Source organism: Schistocerca gregaria, chromosome 2 (genome assembly GCF_023897955.1).
Source record: "Schistocerca gregaria isolate iqSchGreg1 chromosome 2, iqSchGreg1.2, whole genome shotgun sequence".
In the NCBI taxonomy this organism is placed as follows: domain Eukaryota; kingdom Metazoa; phylum Arthropoda; class Insecta; order Orthoptera; family Acrididae; genus Schistocerca; species Schistocerca gregaria.
The window spans coordinates 176,283,877-176,301,615 of NC_064921.1; the positions used below are offsets into that span (position 1 = coordinate 176,283,877).

Sequence of the window (17,739 nt, forward strand, 5' to 3'; positions counted from 1 at the left end):
AGGCTGAACACCTTAGACACACTGTCCAGCGAGTGCAGGAAGCTGAAGGTTGCCTACTGTTTTGGGGTGGCATTATGAGGGGCCGACGTACGCCGCTGGTGGTCATGGAAGGCGCCGTAACGGCTGTACAATACGTGAATGCCATCCTCCGACCGATAGTGCAACCATATCGGCAGCATATTGGCAAGGCATCCGTCTTCATAGACTACAATTCGCTACCCCCATCGTGCATATCTTGTGAATGACCTCCTTCAGGATACCGGCTTCGTTCGACTAGAGTGCCCAGTATGTTCTCCACACATGATCCCTATCGAACATGCCTCAAATAGACTGAAAAAAGGTTTTTTACGGACAACGTTACCCACCAACCACTCCGAGGGATCTACGCCGCATCGCCGTTGAGGAGTGGGACAATCTGGACCAACAGTGCTTTGATGAACTAGTGGATAGTATGCCACGACGAATACAGGTATACAATGCAAGACGACGTGCTACTAGGTATTAGACATACGGTACAGATTCCGGAACTCTCGGATCCGAGGTGATGCAAAACTTTTTTGATGTGTGTACACAAGGACAGCAGTCAATCCTCGGCTCTTGACGCTACTGCCGCTTTGATGGCTTTATAGCAGGTCGGTGGTCATGATTTTCTGCCTGATCAGCGTAAATTTCTTTTAAATGGACACCCCGTGTTATTTCTTAAGCAGTCAGTAACATGAAAAATCACAAAATAAATCGCATTGGCTGCATGTCAATAAGTCAATTATATCCCGAAAATTACAAAATAAACGGGCCGCTATTGCACATCCAGAGATGCAAGGGCGAAGCCTCGTTGCTGTTAATCGCTATGTGACTGACGAACGTAATCTTACTTTCACTATTATCACGAAGACTGAACGTAATAATAGGGTTTCCACCCACAAACATTGATATGTGTATAATGGTTTACCTCTTTCACGTTTTATTTATCTATGTACACACTACAGAACACAATGGGTTAGTGTACATCGACCTATTACGCAACCCAGTGAAACCATTCGCCTCTGCGCTTGTGTATTGGAACGGCTCGCCGGCCGCGGTGGTCTCGCGGTTCTAGGCGCTTCAGACTGGAACCACGCAGCTGCTACAGTCGCAGGTTCGAATCCTGCCTCGGGCATGGATGTGTGTGATGTCCTTAGGTTAGTTAGGTTTAAGTAGTTCTAAGTTCTAGGGGACTGATGACCACAGTAGTTGAGTCCCATAGTGCTCAGAGCCATTTGAACCATTTTTTGGAACGGATCGTAGTTGAGGCTGTGTGGGGGAACTGCTTACTACGAAGCAGGCTGATTTGTGTGCAGGTACGTACAGGTAAATTGCGCTAGTGTACTGTACACTGTAATTGGTATCAATGATGTGAACATGGAATTAATTTATTTGTTCATCCGCTCAAGGCATTCGACATGTAAATAGCTGACATATTACTGCTTTATGGATCAAGCGGCACAACTGTATGCCCAGCGTTACGCACTAGAGAATATCCGACCCTCCCTTCCTTCACGGATGGTGTTAAATGCTTCACCCGACAGGACGCTCGTCTTCACCAACGCGGATCCGGGGCAAAGGAGTAACACACGAAGCAGCGGAAGCAGCTGTTCTGGCAGCCGCTTCAATTAACCCTCATGAAAATTCTCTGTAAATCGATAGGCTTGTGGGAATCTCTCGAACAAGCATAAACACCGCCCGTCCGCATTTGTGCCTATATCAAGGGCTTCATAGCAAAGACGTTCAAATTCGCTTGCAGTACTGTCAGTGAGGTGAGGTCTGCTACGAAGCTGGGACTTCATGCATAGGGCGATTTTTTTAACCTATGACGCCATAATTACAAACCATGGGAACATCAACTTACACAATGTGGACAACTAGTCACCAGAAAACCCACGCCCGCAGCTCGTGGTCGTGCGGTAGCGTTCACGCTTCCCACGCCAAGTTCCCGGGTTCGGTTCCCGGCGGGGTCAGGGATTTTCTCTGTCTCGTGATGGCTGGGTGTTGTGTGATGTCCTTATGTTAGTTAGGTTTAAGTAGTTCTAAGTTCTAGGCGACTGATGACCATCGCTGTTAAGTCCCATAGTGCTCAGAGCCATTTGAACCACTTCTTTTGAAATCCCACACTGACTTCCTCAGGCCGAACATCAACATCACTGCACAGTGTGGTATTGGAGGACAACACATCGTTGTCCCATATTTCATTGATGGCATTCTTAACGGTTGACTGTGCGGGTGTTTCTCGAGATGCAGCTTACCTGGACTGATGGAAGATCTACTTTTTCATTTGCGTCAAAAATATGGTGTCAGCATGATGGATGCCTTACGCATGATGCCATTGTGGAAAGAAATGCACTCAACCAACAGTTCCCGAACCGATGGATAGGATGGGACAGTCCTGTTCAGAAATTTCCAGCGCGTTCACCGACCTCACCAAATGGAATTTTTTTGTTTGGGGACATGTGAAAAAATGTGGTCTACCAGCAGGTTTCGAGAACAGTGGACAAAATGAAAGTCCGTATTTCCGCTGCACGTGCTGCAATAACACCAGAAACACTGACAGCAGTGAGTCAATCAGTGTTGGAGCGTGCACAGCGGTGTAGTCATGTAAATGGTGATCTCTTCGAAGATACGCTGTATCGTTCCTCCTGTGAGGAACATGATTGCAAATCGTCTTACGTTTTGTGTGTTTCTGAGAAGAAACTGAAAGTTTATGTAACCTTTTCAGTATGTATAAAAGTTCAGTTTTAATGTGGATTAGCCGCGACAACAGCTAAAACACCTACTTGGGCATCATCATTCGTTACAGGTCGTGACTGACGTTTCACATGTGGTCGAACACTTCCTGTATCCTTAAATAACGTAATTATCCGGCGAACGGTCCGGACACTTGGATGATGTCGTCCAGGATACCGAGCAGCATACATAGCACACGCCCGTTGGGCATTTTGATCACTATAGCCGTACATCTACACGATATCGACCTTTTCCGCAGTTGGTAAACGGTCCATTTTAACACGGGTAATGTATCACGAAGCAAATACCGTTCGCACTGGCGGAATGTTACGTGATACCACGTACTTATACGTTTGTGATTATTACAGCGCCATCTATCACAAAGCAAAAAATGTGGTCCAACTAAAACATTCATGTTTCCTTACGTACTACGCGAATATGTAAAGGAAAATGGGGGTTCCTATTTTTAAAAAAACGCTGTTGATGTCCGTTAGACCTATGGCAGCGCCATCTAGCGGGCCAACCATAGCTCCATCTGCTTTCCCCCTTCATGCTAGACGAGTTTCGTTCTTTGTAGTTTTTTTGTTTGATGCTTATTTCGTGAGTTATTTGGCCCGGTGACTATCAATGGCCCACCCTGTATAAAATGCTGTGAAAAACTTAATGACATGATAGACAAAGTAACATAACTTACTAATACCTACTAACAGCTCGGCGGGGGTGAATGAACGTTTAGCAGCATGTTTGCAGTGGTCTCCTAGTCGTGCACGGGAAGTTCAACGCCACATGGTGTGAAGTCGGCCTGACTATGACGCGAGGTAGGGCTAGCCATCCAACATGCAACTGAGGGAACTGGGAAAGACAGTATGTGTCTATCAGCTAGCAATTTGGGTGCTCTGTCGACATGAGTGGGTAACAAAATAATGGTGATTACACTAGATGAACAATCATCGTGAATCTGGAAGTATGATGTGTAGGGAGTTCAGCCCACGAATTTGATACTGCTCATAGCATTTTTTCACGTTCATGGGGAGAATTCCAAACCATGGTACTGCTGGGCGAGGAGAGAGAGGTGACTGACCACGGTGAGGTGCAGCAGCAGTTGACGGCTAAATTGTCCTGCAGGCAAGAAGGGACCCACGTCAAATAGTGGCTATGGCAAGCTAGAGCAGTTAATAAGGCTGCAAGGCACGTAATATCTTTCTCCACAGTGGCACGGCTACTGAATAGGGGTCATCTCTTTGCTCGCCGATCAGCACTTGGCATTCCGTTAACACCCGCATATTAACGGCACCGTCTGCGATAGTGCCAACAGCATAGGGACTGGACCATCGAAGAGTGGGCTCACGTTACCTCTTCAGACAAGAACAGATTCAGTCTGATTTGTGATTATGGTTGTTTCCCCTTATGGTGAGACATAATGGACACAGAATCATTGTCTAACATGATAGATTTGTTAGTCCAGGTGCTATGGCGGTGGAAGGCAAAATCTTGCATGGTCGTACCGATCTCCAAATCTCTGAACATGGTACACACACTGGTCAAGAACTGTACCAACGAAGAGTGGGGTCATTTTATCTCCTCAGACAAGAGCACACTCAGTCTGACATGTGATTGCGTTTATATTCACTTATGGTGAGAGGTAATGCACACAGGAACATTGTCTAACTTGACATATTTGGTAGTCGAGGTGTAATGGCAATGGGAGGAAAAATCTTACATGGGCGTACCGATCTCCAAGTATTTGAACATACCTGGCTTGGCTTTGGGATACTCGTTTTACTAAAGTTTGAAGCGCCTCTTTTCGTTCTTCCGTGTTTGCGATTTAAAAACTGGGTTGTTTTGGAAATCAGCCTTACGCAAACACAAATCGTCTGATTGGGACACCAACCAGGGCCACAAAACAGGAAGGAAAATGTAAGTACAGGAACGTACATAACCTCTAACCTCGAAACAGCTCTCCACAAATACGCAATAATTTTCTTTATGGCTACTCTGCAGTAACCCACAGAAGATGACACACTGGTGTCGAAACATGCCTGGGGAAATATAAAAATACACTAATTGTGTTTGCATAAGGCTGATTTGCAAAACATCTCAGTTTCTTTGAACACGAGAACACGATACACTCACTGGTCAAGGACTGGGTCACTTTATCTCCTCAGACAAGAACACATTCAGTCTGACTTGTGATTGTGGTTGTGTCCTCCTATGGTGAGAGGTGATTCACACAGGAACATTGTCTAATATGATAGATTTGGTAGTCTAGGTGTTATGACGGTGGCAGGCAAAATCTTGCACGGTCGTATCGATATTCAAATCTTTGAACACAATACACTAACTGATCAACGTTATCGTGACACTGTGATCTTTCCACATGTGCTTCTTTTCTGGGGAGCATTCGACCCTGACGTCATTTTTATGGATGACAAGGCGCGATAACTTCGAAGAGCACAAGTGGTGTTCTTGGAGTGAGAGGATACTCGGTGCATGGGTTGACCTGGACATTCCCCTGACTTAAGTCACATCACGCATATGTGGTACACGGTAGGGAGACATATATCAGCAGGTCTACATGCACCAACTACCATCAAGCAATTGTCAAACCTTGCTGGTAGAGGAATGGATCGCCCCACCTCAAGAATTGCTTTCCAACCTTGTGACAAGTATGAGTGTACGTTGCAGAGCATCCATTGCTGCCCATAATGATTACACGCCCTGTTAAGAACAATGTTCTGTATTTGGTAAAGTTACGTTCTAAGCAAAGAAGGGAAAGCAGATAGGTTGAAGGAGTATATAGAGGGTCTATACAAGGGCGATGTACTTGAGGACAATATTATAGAAATGGAAGAGATGTAGATGAAGATGAAATAGGAGATATGATACTGCGCGAAGAGTTTCACAGAGCAATGAAAGACTTAAGTCGAACCAAGGCCCCGGAAATAGACATTCCACTAGAACTACTGGCAGTCTTGGGAGAGCCAGGCCTAACAAAACTCTGCCATCTAGGAGGCAAGAGGTATGAGGCAGGCGAAATACCCTCAGACTTCAAGAAGAATATAATAATTCCAATTCCAAAGAAAGCAGGTGTTGACAGGTCTGAAAATTACCCAACTATCAGTTTAATAAGCCACGGCTGCAAAATACTAAGACGAATTCTTTACAAACGAATGGAAAAAATGCTAGAAGCCGACCTCGTGGAAGATCAGTTTGGATTCCGTAGAAATGTTGGAACACGTGAGGCAATACTGACCCTACTACTTATCTTAGAAAGGAGATTGAGGAAGGGCAAAACCTACGTTTCTAGCATTTGTAGATTTAGAGAGAGCTTTTGACAATGTTGACTGGAATAATCTCTTTCAAATTCTGAAGTTGGCAGGGGTAAACTACAGGGAGCGAAAGCCTATGTACAATTTGAATAGAAACCAGATGGCAGTTATAAGAGTCGAGGAACACGAAAGGGAAGCAGTGGTCGGGAAGGGAGTGAGACAGGGTTGTAGCCGATCACCGGTGTTATTCAATCCGTATATTGAGCAAGAAGTAAAGGAAACAAAAGAAAAATTCGGAGTAGGAATTAAAATCCATGGAGAAGAAATTAAAACTTTGAGGTTCGCCGATGACATTGTAATTCTGTCAGAGACAGCAAAGGACCTGGAAGAGCAGCTGAATGGAATGGATAGTGTCTTGAAAGGAGGATATAAGATGAACATCAACAAAAGCAAAACGAGGATAATGGGATGTAGTCGAATTAAATCGGGTGTTGCTGCGGGAATTAGATAGTAGTAAATGAGTTTTGCTTTTTGGCGAGCAAAATAACTGAAGATGGTCGAAGTAAAGTGGATATAAAATGTAGACTGGCAATGGCAAGGAAAGCGTTTCTGAAGAAGAGAAATTTCTTAACATCGAGTACAGGTTTAAGTGTCAGGAAGTATTTGTATGGCGTGTAGCCATGTATGGAAGTGAAAGGTGGACGACAAATATTTTGGACAAGATGAGAATAGCAGCTTCCGAAATGTAGTGCTACAGAAGAATGCTGAATATTGGATGGGTAAATTATATAACTAATGAGGAGGTATTGAATAAAACTGGAGAGAAGAGAAATGTATGGCACAACTTGACTGGAAGAAGGGATCGCTTCGTAGGGCGTATTCTGAGGCATCAAGGGGTCACCAATTTAGCATTGGAGGGCAGCGTGGAGGGTAAGAATCGTAGAGGGAGGCCAGGAATTGAATACACTAACCAGATTCAGAAGGATGTAGGTTGCAGTAGGTACTGGAAGATGAAGTACCTTGCGCAGAATGGATTAGCATGGAGAGCTGCATCAAACCAGCCTCTGGACTGAGGACAACAACAACAACAACAACAACAACAAGGGGATCATGGTGCAAATGGTTCAAATGGCTCTGAGCACTATGGGGCTTAACGTCTGAGTTCATCAGTCCCCTAGAACTTAGAACTACTTAAACCTAATTACCTAAGGACATCACACACATCCATGACCAAGGCAGGATTCGAACCTGCAACCGTGGCGGCCTCGCGGCTCCAGACTGTAGCGCCTAAAACCGCTCTGTGATCTCTGTGCGTTGCCGGAGATCTCTGTGCAGCATTTTATCTCCGTGTCTGATCTCTAGTCTTCACGTAGCACCAAGGTGCTTAAACTTGTGTGCTCTCTGTATTAAGGAGCTACTAAACTGTATATCTGTATTTATAAAATATGTGGGCTGTCATGTGATAATAATAAACTGCGTCTTATTTATCTTAATATTCAGACCCAGATCACAGTTGTAATCTTCTACCACGCTGACGAACTGTCGGAGATCATCTACGTTATCAACAACCAATATCGGGTCATGAAGACAGCGAATTCAGTTGACATGGCAGTAGACAGAGTAGGCAGCAGCGTCACCTTAAGCCTTTTAGACTTGTATTTTTTCTGGAGGAAGAAAAATTTTTCTTTCTTACTGCTAGGAATTTTTTAATGATTTTAGATGCAAAATTTATATAAAAAAGTGGATCCATTTTCAAAACATACCTCGTTCGCTTATGGACTAAAATAATTTATTACGAAATATTCTCTGCTTAGCAAGTAATAAAATTATCTCTCAATACTTAACATTCAAAATAACAATATTCAGTTATACAGCGTAATATTGCGAACCAACTACATTCGTGTAGCCTGGTGCACACGGACTGCTTCGCACTGCGTCATTGACTTGGTGATTTTTCGTAGTGATACCCAGCAGTTGTCAGCAACTGCGCATGACGAAAAGGCCGAACACTCACAAATATGTACCTCAGGTTTCGATTGGGAAAAAATACTTCTTTTGCAGCTGAGAATGGTTCAAATGGCTCTGAGCACTATGGGACTTAACTGCTGTCGTCATCAGTCCCCTCGAACTTAGAACTACTGAAACCTAACTAACCTAAGGACATCATGCACATCCATGCCTGAGGCAAGATTCGAACCTGCGATCGTAGCGGTAGCGCGGTTCCAGACTGTAGTGCCTAGAACCGCTCGGCCAACCCGTCCGGCTGCAGCTGCGACACAGTAAAAGTTAATGAATTACAGTTGTAACCAGAGGACCATAAAGTGAAATGAGACGAAAGTGCAGATTCGTTTGCCAAACATGGACAGTTAATTTAGCTACATACATGAACTAGAGGTTGTTTTGGGTTACAGGAAGCAACAGTAACTGCCATTGCCAGTTCTTGAGTGCCCATGTAGTTGGAAGAATCATTCTATGTTATTCTGTATTACTATATGTTCCAAAGAGCATAATTATGATGAATGGATTCATAGACACATAGTACACTGCGTTTTACACAAATGTGCTCTTTTATTCTCTCTGTCACAAAGTTACTACGAAACTCCTCTCGCTGCTCCAAAAGCCGGTGTTTCAGCCTTAGTTTATTATAGTCTCGACCAATACTCTGTGGTTGATATAACTATTCCACTGAATGGAACACAATTTCGAGCCTTAATATGAGGTTCTTGGTAGATACAGGCATAATTGTTGACAATTTCGTGTGAATCACATGCATTCAGTACAGCAGTAAATTCCACACTGTCCTTGGCCCATAGACTCTAGAAATAAGGAGAAATTTGCATTGTTTCGGTACATACATAGCCTTTTAGCTATGACGTCTTAACACTATAACAACACGTGCAGACAGGGAACCTACTGAACCCCATTGTTACTGTCGAAGTTGAGTTGTCTATGTCAATGCGCTCTCCTGTGAAACCTGATTAAGTTTCTGGACAATAACTAACAATAATTTTAACGGAGACACTATAGAAAAGTTGGCGCAATGCTTCCATCAGTCTCTACTTCTGTGAAGTGATGAAACAGACCAGACGTAGCTCACAATCAACGTGAGTTGCAGCCTTATACATTTGGGAAAAAGATAGATGTGACAAGAAGTTATGGTCAGTTATACTTGATAACAATGTCACCACTTACAACTATCCTTCTGTACTAAGTCAGTATATCCTGCGTAGCTTGAAATTTTTCTCGTAAGGAGAGCATGGCCAGAAATGAAGTCATACTAAGGTCTGTAAAAAAAATACACTACTGGGCATTAAAATTGCTACACCAAGAAGAAATGCAGATGATAAATGGGTATCCATTGGACAAATATATTATACTAGAACTGTCATGTGGTTACATTTTCACGCAATTTGGGTGCATAGATCCTGAGAAATCAGTACGCACAACAACAACCTCTGACAGTAATAACGGCCTTGATACGCCTGGGCATTGAGTCAAACAAAGCTTGGATGGCGTGGAACGGTACAGCTGCCCATGCAGCTTCAACACGATACCACAGTTCATCAAGAGTTGTGACTGGCGTATTGTGACGAGCCAGTTGCTCGGTCTCCATTGACCAGACGTTTTCAATTGGTGAGAGATCTGGAGAATGTGCTGGCCAGGGCAGAAGTCGCACATTTTCTGTATCCAGAAAGACTCGTACAAGACCTGCAATATGCGGTCGTGCATTATCCTGCTGAAATATAGGTTTTCGCAGAAATCGAATGAAGGGTAGTAACACATCTTAAATGTAACGTCCACTGTTCACAGTGCCGTCAGTGCGAACAAGAGGTGACCGAGGTGTGTAACCAATGGCACCCCACACCCCACACCGTACGCCCACACCATAAGCCAGTATTGCGATGACGAATGCACGCTTCCAAATATCGTTCGCCGCGTTGTCGCCAAACCGTGATGCGACCATCATGATGTTGAAACAGAACCTGGATTCATCCGAAAAAATAACGTTTTGCCATTCGTTCACCCAGGTTCGTCGTTGAGTACAGCATCGCAGGCGCTCCTGTCTGTGATGCAGCGTCAAGGGTAACCGCAGCCGTGATCTCCGAGCTAATAGTCCATGCTGCTGCAAACGTCGCCGAACTGTTTGCGCAGATGGTTTTTGTCTTGCAAACGTCCGCATGTGTTGACTCAGGGATCGAGACGTGGCTGCACGATCCGTTACAGCCATGCGGATAAGATCTCGAGCGCTAGTGATACGAGGCAGTTGGGATCCAGCACGGCGTTCCGTATTACCCTCCTGAACCTAGCGATTCCATATTCTGCTAACAGTCATTGGTTCTCCACCAACACGAGCAGCAATGTCGTGATACGATAAATCGCAATCACGATAGGCTACAATCCGACCTTTATCAAAGTCGGAAACGTGATGGTACGCATTTCTCCTCCTTACACGAGGCATCACAACAACGTGTCAACTGGCAACGACGGTCAACTGCTGCTTGTGTATGAGAAATCGGTTGGAAACTTTCCTCATGTCTGCACGTTGTAGGTGTCGCCACCGTCGCCAACCTTGTGTGAATGCTCTGAAAAGCTAATGATTTGCATATCACAGCATCTTCTTCCTGTCGGTTAAATTTCGCGTATGTAGCGCGTTATCTTCGTGCTGTAGCAATTTTAATGGCCAGTAGTGTACAATCGTAAAAGGGGAAAAAACGAAATGATTGGTATTCAATATGTCACTGCAACTATGCCAATGACAACGCCATTTATTTCTGTATCGTGGAACATTCTGTTAATTATTCTGATGCTTAATATAATTTCTAAATCGATGTAGAATTTGAACAACATGAAAGATTGACAGAAGGCGACGATTATACTCATACAATTTATACTGAAATGTCATTTTCTTGTCTTTCCAATTTTTTTCAGGTACAAGGAAAACATGAGGACTTTGTCGTCGGTATTCCGCGAGCACAAGGCGGACTCTGTGGAGCGCGCCGTGTGGTGGATCGAGTACGTGATACGTCACAAGGGGGCCCCGCACTTACGCAGTGCAGCCCTCGACCTGCACTGGTGGCAGCGGCTTCTGCTCGACGTCATCGCTTTCGTCCTTGTGGTGGCCGCCATTGCAGTCTATCTTATGTGCATATCTATTCGCAGACTTGTCCAGTTTCTCTCAGGATTTAAAGTGAGGGTAAAAACTGAGTAATTATTCAGCTGTAGAGTCACTGAAAACTATAACTGTGGCATTGCATCAGAATTTGTATCTGAAATCTCTTTGACGTAAAAATATGACAATACATTCCTGCAACCTGGTACGGAAGATTAATTTCAAGATCTGTTTTATTACGTCAGAGTTGACGCAAAGCATATCTGTGAGACAGTCGCAGATAACACAAATGCTATGGGAAATTTCCTGCAACTAATACTGAGGAATAGTATACTGACGGAGAAAATCGGAACACAAAATAATAAATAATATCAAGTAATGAAATTTCAGGCTCTCTCAAAGATAACTAATTCTCACGACCATTACAGAGTGTATTTAAAGCAAATCTGATTTGCATCCTCATAGGGGGCGACTAGCATGAAATCTGAGTAGACATCATCTTTCAGTTGTAGAAACACCCCTATTAACTTTTGTTTCCGTCACACAACTCCTTGGTGCTGCGATTTTTTCCCGTTAGTATATTAATAACGCTGTTACTGTTTGAAACCCATTTACGGTACTGAAAATAGCAGTGAAAACATTGTAAGAGTTGTGCTATGATGGCATATTAATTTTTTCATCACTTTTTATAACTAAACAGACAGAAAGAGTGATGTACTCGAAGCCCTTAGGAGGCAGAGTTAATATTACATACTTTAGTATTGATATTAAACATTTAAACTATTGTTGAACATCGACAGTTAAGACTATCATGAAATTAGATAAAGAAATAAAAATACTAATTTTTTCTAAGAACATGACTCACGATTAATTTGTGTTAGGAAAAGCAACCTGTCTGGATGCTTCCCAGTGGGGCAAATTGGTGGAACTAGTGATGAAGAAGCCGTCTGTGTCAAAAGGCAAAAAGTGCCTGTGAGAGTGGAACAAGCACGAGGCAGCAGGACAAAATGCGATAAAAAAAAAATGGTTCAAATGGCTCTGAGCACTATGGGACTTGACATCTGTAGTCATCAGTCCCCTAGAACTCAGAATTACTTAAACCTAACTAACCTAAGCACATCATACACATCCATGCCCGAGGCAGAATTCGAACCTGTGACCGTAGCAGTCGCGCGGTTCCGGACTGAGCGCCTAGAACCGCTAGACCACCGTGGCCGGCAAAATGCTATCATTTAAGACATGTGACATCTAGGTTAACGATGATCAGACATATGTTATTGTCATGGATAGTGATGGATGCCGTTTCCACACCAGCATAGAGAAAGGACGCTACCCCCTGTCTTTAAAATCGTCGTAAATACCAAAGACACTAAGGATAGGAGGGTCCTTTTAACTATTCCCATCTGAGTAGTCATGGTTCATAGTTCCACTGTATTATGCGAAAATCAGGTTGATTAATACTGTCTTCCTACCATGTAAGTAAGAATCCAACTAATTTTTTGTCTTTTTGTAACGCAATTGAGATGTTGAATGAAATGGTTCCACTTATTTCCGAACTAGCTGACGGCAAACAATGAGCAGGTAGGTTATCTGCAGAAGTCGACTCGCCGGACACAAAACTGAGTAGACACTGCAAAGTAAGCGATATTTCACACAATCACAAAACTGTGACGAGCGAAGTGTGTGAGTACTGAACTCTCCCCCTTTTTAACTACATTTTCTGACTAAATGACTCTTGTAATTTAACTTTCAGTCTCGATAATAGGAAACATTCAATCTTTTTACTGAATATATAATGCCTCTTGTTCTGAAATTAATTGGGATTAACTTATTCTGAGAAGCACAGTGTTATCTTTGAGAGATGTTGTCTAGTGGGCTGTACTTAGTACTAAAGTTGATCTGCAGCGGTTGAGTAAGTATTAAAAATATTACACTTAACTGTGGGAGGCATTAACTTTGAGTGGCTATCCTTGTAGACCCTCCCCATTCCGCTGAAAACATAGAAACAGCGCTGAACAACGTATGCTGCCACCACCTCGCCGTTAGCAGCCAGGTCTTATGTGAGACGGTTTCTCACTTAGCGACAGAAGGCTGTAGAAATTTAACTGCATGTGGACGTTATGTGAGACTACATACGACCACTTATGATAACGTTTTATGTACAAGATTGAGCTTGCTACATAATTGCACTTGGCGCCATATCATAACAAAATCCGACTGCCAAATTATTGTTGAGATACTAAAAACAATTTAGTAACATTTTATCACTTACTAATGTCAGAAAAGTTCTACTAGACGTAACCACGGCAGCACATGTTATTTCAATAAAATCACAACAGTGACAGAATGCAGCTCTAGAGTTATTATATACCCCGATTTTTATTGGAACTTCAAAAAAGAAACGATATTTGTATCAAATTTGTACGTAGTTTCAAAATATTATGTTCATAAATTTCTTATAAACTGGATTGAATTAATTAAGATGAAATAAAATCTGATAACATGTAATTATTCGGTGAGGATAAAATTTAGATGTATGTATTTCCATGAGATAAACACTGTCGATGACCAAACTAGATTGTCATTTAATCCTTGACCTGTATACATCCCTAGTTTCTTAGCACTACCAGTTACGTCATTTTTAATATGAGGCGTTTTTTAAGTAAATACCGTTTTGAAATTAAAAAAAGACGTGGTAAGATATCTCAATAATTCTATTGTACATGAAAGCCTGTACCTTAATCTACCCACTGACGCCATGACAGTCTGATTCTTCCTTGTTTACGTTATGTACTGAGTGTTAAAGATGCCTCCTATAACCGTGAGTCCCGCCGATTGTGAAGTACGAGCTGTTATAAGATTTCTTAGTGATAAAGGCCTAAAAGCGATCGATATCCTTCGTGAGATCTGTGCAGTGTACGGAGAAAACATTATGAGTGATGGAACGGTAAAAAAGTGGGTGAGAGCATTTAAAGATGGCCGCACAAATGTGCATGACGAACAATGGAGTGGGCGTCCTTCGGTCGTTAATGAAAGTTTGCTGCAGGAAATGGACAATAAGGCGAGATAAAACAGACGCTTTACGATTTCCTCCTTGCGGGATGTGTTTCCTGACGTTTCTCGTAGTGTTTTGTATGGCATTGTGACCGATTACTTGAATTACCGAAAATTGTGCACACGTTGGGAACCGAAAATGTTAACGGATGTGCACAAAACCAAACGTTTAGACAGTGCATTGACTTTCCTTGAGCGGTACCACAACGACGGTGATGATTTATTAAGCCAAATTGCTACGGGCGATGAAACATGGGTGTCCTACGTCACACCAGAATCAAAGCAACAGTCCGTGGAAGTTGAGCAAGAGGATTGTTTTGCTGTAAGACAATGCCCGTCCGCATGTGGCGAATCAGACCAAAGATCTCATCACATCTTTTCGATGGGAAACTCCAGATAATCCTCCGTACAGCCCCGACCTTGCGCCCAGTGACTACCATCTGTTCCTGCACTTGAAGAAACACCTGGGCGGTCAGCGCCTTCAAGATGATGACGAAGTCAAAACATGCGTCATATCTTCCATCAAAGCATATTTTTCATTTGTTTTGTGTCATTTGCAGAATTTTCTGCTATAGCTCTTTGTATCATTGCCACACAATGTTTCAGCCGTCTTGCTACGAAAGACAATAGAATGTTTTCCAAATATCATTCGGATTAGAAATTATTTGGATAAGTACTGATATTTACACATAGTGGAATACTTTTTACTCTCTTTTGCTAGAACGTCACGAATATGTGCTTATTAATGCGTTCTCCATCTCATTAACCATTTTGGTTTCCTTTCTTCAACAATTTTCGACAGTCCACAGTGGTTGTGTTTTCGTGTCCGCATCTCGTGGTCGTGCGATAGCGTTCTCGCTTCCCGGGTTCTCGGGTTCGATTCCCGGCGAGGTCAGGGATTTTCTCTCCCTCGTGATGACTGGGTGTTGTGTGCGGTCCTTAGGTTAGTTAGGTTTAAGTAGTTCTAAGTACTAGGGGACTGATAACCATAGATGTTAAGTCCCATAGTGCTCAGAGCCATTTTTTTTGTGTTTTCGACTAAACTCTACAAATGCCTGTCAATCCGCAACGCTCGTTCCTGATGTACAGTGTGTGAGCGACAGCTGTCAACAACGGACCGCAGTGCTGCAGGGGAAGTTGAGAAGACTAATAGTTGACATTGAACACATTTTACCTATAAATTCTGGAAAGAGTCTCAAACTGGTCTACGAAAGTCACTTAAGCTACAGTCCATGCTTGTGACTCTAGGTTTTTAATGTCCTCTCCCTCTCCATGCCACCGGCTTTCGTTAACCTTGACTGTAGATGTAATGAACACGTTATAAAAGAACTAATTAATTCTTTAATTTGACCTAAACTGAACCCTTACAAACTTAGTCGTGTCGTGGTAAGCAGGCCAGAGAAACAAAGCGATTTAATTTTCAGTTTTATACAGTTAACATTCGCAACGTAGTAAGTGTACGGCCAACCCGGTAGCGTAAGAGGTCGAGAGGATACTAAAAATCTGACGTGACTTGCATTCACCGCGCGGAGTGGCCGCTCGGTTACAGGTGCCATGTCACGGATTGCGCGGCTCCTTCGGCCGGAGGTTCGAGTCCTCCCTCGGGCATGGGTGTGTGTGTTGTTCTTAGCAAAAGTTATTTTAAGTAGTGTGTAAGTCTAGGGACCGATGACCTCAGCAGTTTGGTCCCATAGGAATTCACACACATTTTTTGAACTTGTACTCGCTGTAGCTTAGATTGCTTTTGAATGTGAATTTGATGTTGTTTCCAAGATTTGATAGACCACAGGTATTGTTCGGCTCGACGTCCCATCAGCAGTGTGGTATGCTTTAAAAATTTTATATCCTGCAAAAACAGAACTGGGCAACAAATCTGTTTGGGAAGGTGGAAGCCGCCGATTGAGGGATACTGTGTGGTATAGGGCGAACAGCAGTTAACTATATACGTCTTCATTCTGCTGATAAACGAATTAATCGCATCTTGTTAACAGCCTCTACTGCAGATACTACGTAGCGTATCTCTACATTTAATTTTGAAATGTATTATTGCGATAACGAAATGGTGTGAACAGCTCGAGATATGTGCACCGTTCCTTCATTTTCTGCTTTTATCAATTACAAGAATGTTTTTTTCTTATTTTGTGTACAGTCCAGTTCCCGAGTTCGATTCCCGGTGGGGTCAGGGATTTTCTCTGCCTCGTGATGACTGGGTGTTGTGTGATGTCCTTAGGTTAGTTAGATTTAAGTAGTTCTAAGTTCTAGGGGACTGGTGACCATAGATGTTAAGTCCCATAGTGCTCAGAGCCGTTTGAAGCATTTTTTTTGTAAGTCCATATGCACCAGAGATCTATGTTAGCTTGCAGTCTAATAGAGTCATTTTATGTTATTTTCGGCTTACTTTCATTCAGAGTCAAGCAGTATTTTAAAATATTTATATCAACAACAGAAACACCGAAGTACGGCAAAGATGGGTATAAAATCTCTTAAATTTTCTCTTACTTTCCCTTGTAAAAGAAGTGTTTTTTCTCGGAAAATTTAATTTGATCGCACTCTAGTATGTTTAGGTCGTGGTAATGTAAAATACTTAATATTCCTTGCGCGATCGAAACGGAAAGATCTTAATGTCGCTGCCTATACAAGTCAGGTTCGAGTAGGTTACACTCAATTTTTTACTGGAACTGTCGTAATCGCGACAGTGGCGCTGTGAAGGCAACCAGAAACAAGACTATCGATTTGTCGATCGCTATAGCGCCGAGCTGATGTTTATCGAGGGGGTAGTTGTAGCAAGAACTGTTTATAGGAACTTGTTTTTGGTTGCACAATGTGCGACATATTTCTGCCAAGAATGTTATAGCTAATCGTTTCATTCGTAGAAATTTTAGCTGTTCTCTTAGCTTCCTGACGAATCATACAATCGGAAATCATCACATATTCGGAAATAAACACCCAGATATTTATTTCATCCTCCGTTCTCTAATCAGACGGAAATGTTAACTCAGAACATATTTGTATTACATTTATAATAAACTCCCATGCAGTGTTAACAATGCTGAAATGAAAAAAAAGGATTACCATGTGGCAGAATGGAACATACATTCTTTCACTAGGAATATCACGACAATATCCATTACGCTAAAGCTTGATCATTTGATTTTTATCTGAATTCTTGGGTATCGTGATATTTCTTCAAGCCTTGTGTCGTTGCTGCATTTTTAACTGATACTGAACGATAGGTGTGGCATGTTTGTGATACATTGTCATTTGGACATTGCTTTGAAAGAGCATAATGCGACACACACTCTACAAAGTAAGTGAGTAATCGAAATTCACATAATTCACACAGGTATTCTTCACCGCGGAAGTCGATAGTCGAAAGCCCACTAGTGACGTCACGACCGCAAGAAAGAACTGTGGAGTCTACTCGATACATATACTACTGGCCACCAAGATTTCTACAGCACGAAGATGACGTGCTACAGACGCGAAATTTAACCGACAGGAAGAAGATGCTACGATATGCAAATCACTAGCTTTTCAGAGCATTCACAC

General features: G+C 42.7%; 1 protein-coding gene across 2 annotated transcripts in view; it reads left to right on the top strand.

Moving 5' to 3' along the window:
* LOC126336626 (UDP-glucosyltransferase 2-like) overlaps positions 1-11,361 on the top strand; it is a 75,156-nt gene extending 63,795 nt beyond the window's left edge. For both annotated transcript variants that reach the window (XM_050000515.1, XM_050000516.1), the window contains exon 7: positions 10,956-11,361. In XM_050000515.1, the coding sequence (XP_049856472.1) occupies positions 10,956-11,235 (280 nt within the window). In that variant the 3' untranslated portion in view covers positions 11,236-11,361. The remainder of the gene's footprint in view (positions 1-10,955) is intronic.
* The last annotated feature ends 6,378 nt before the right edge of the window (positions 11,362-17,739 follow it).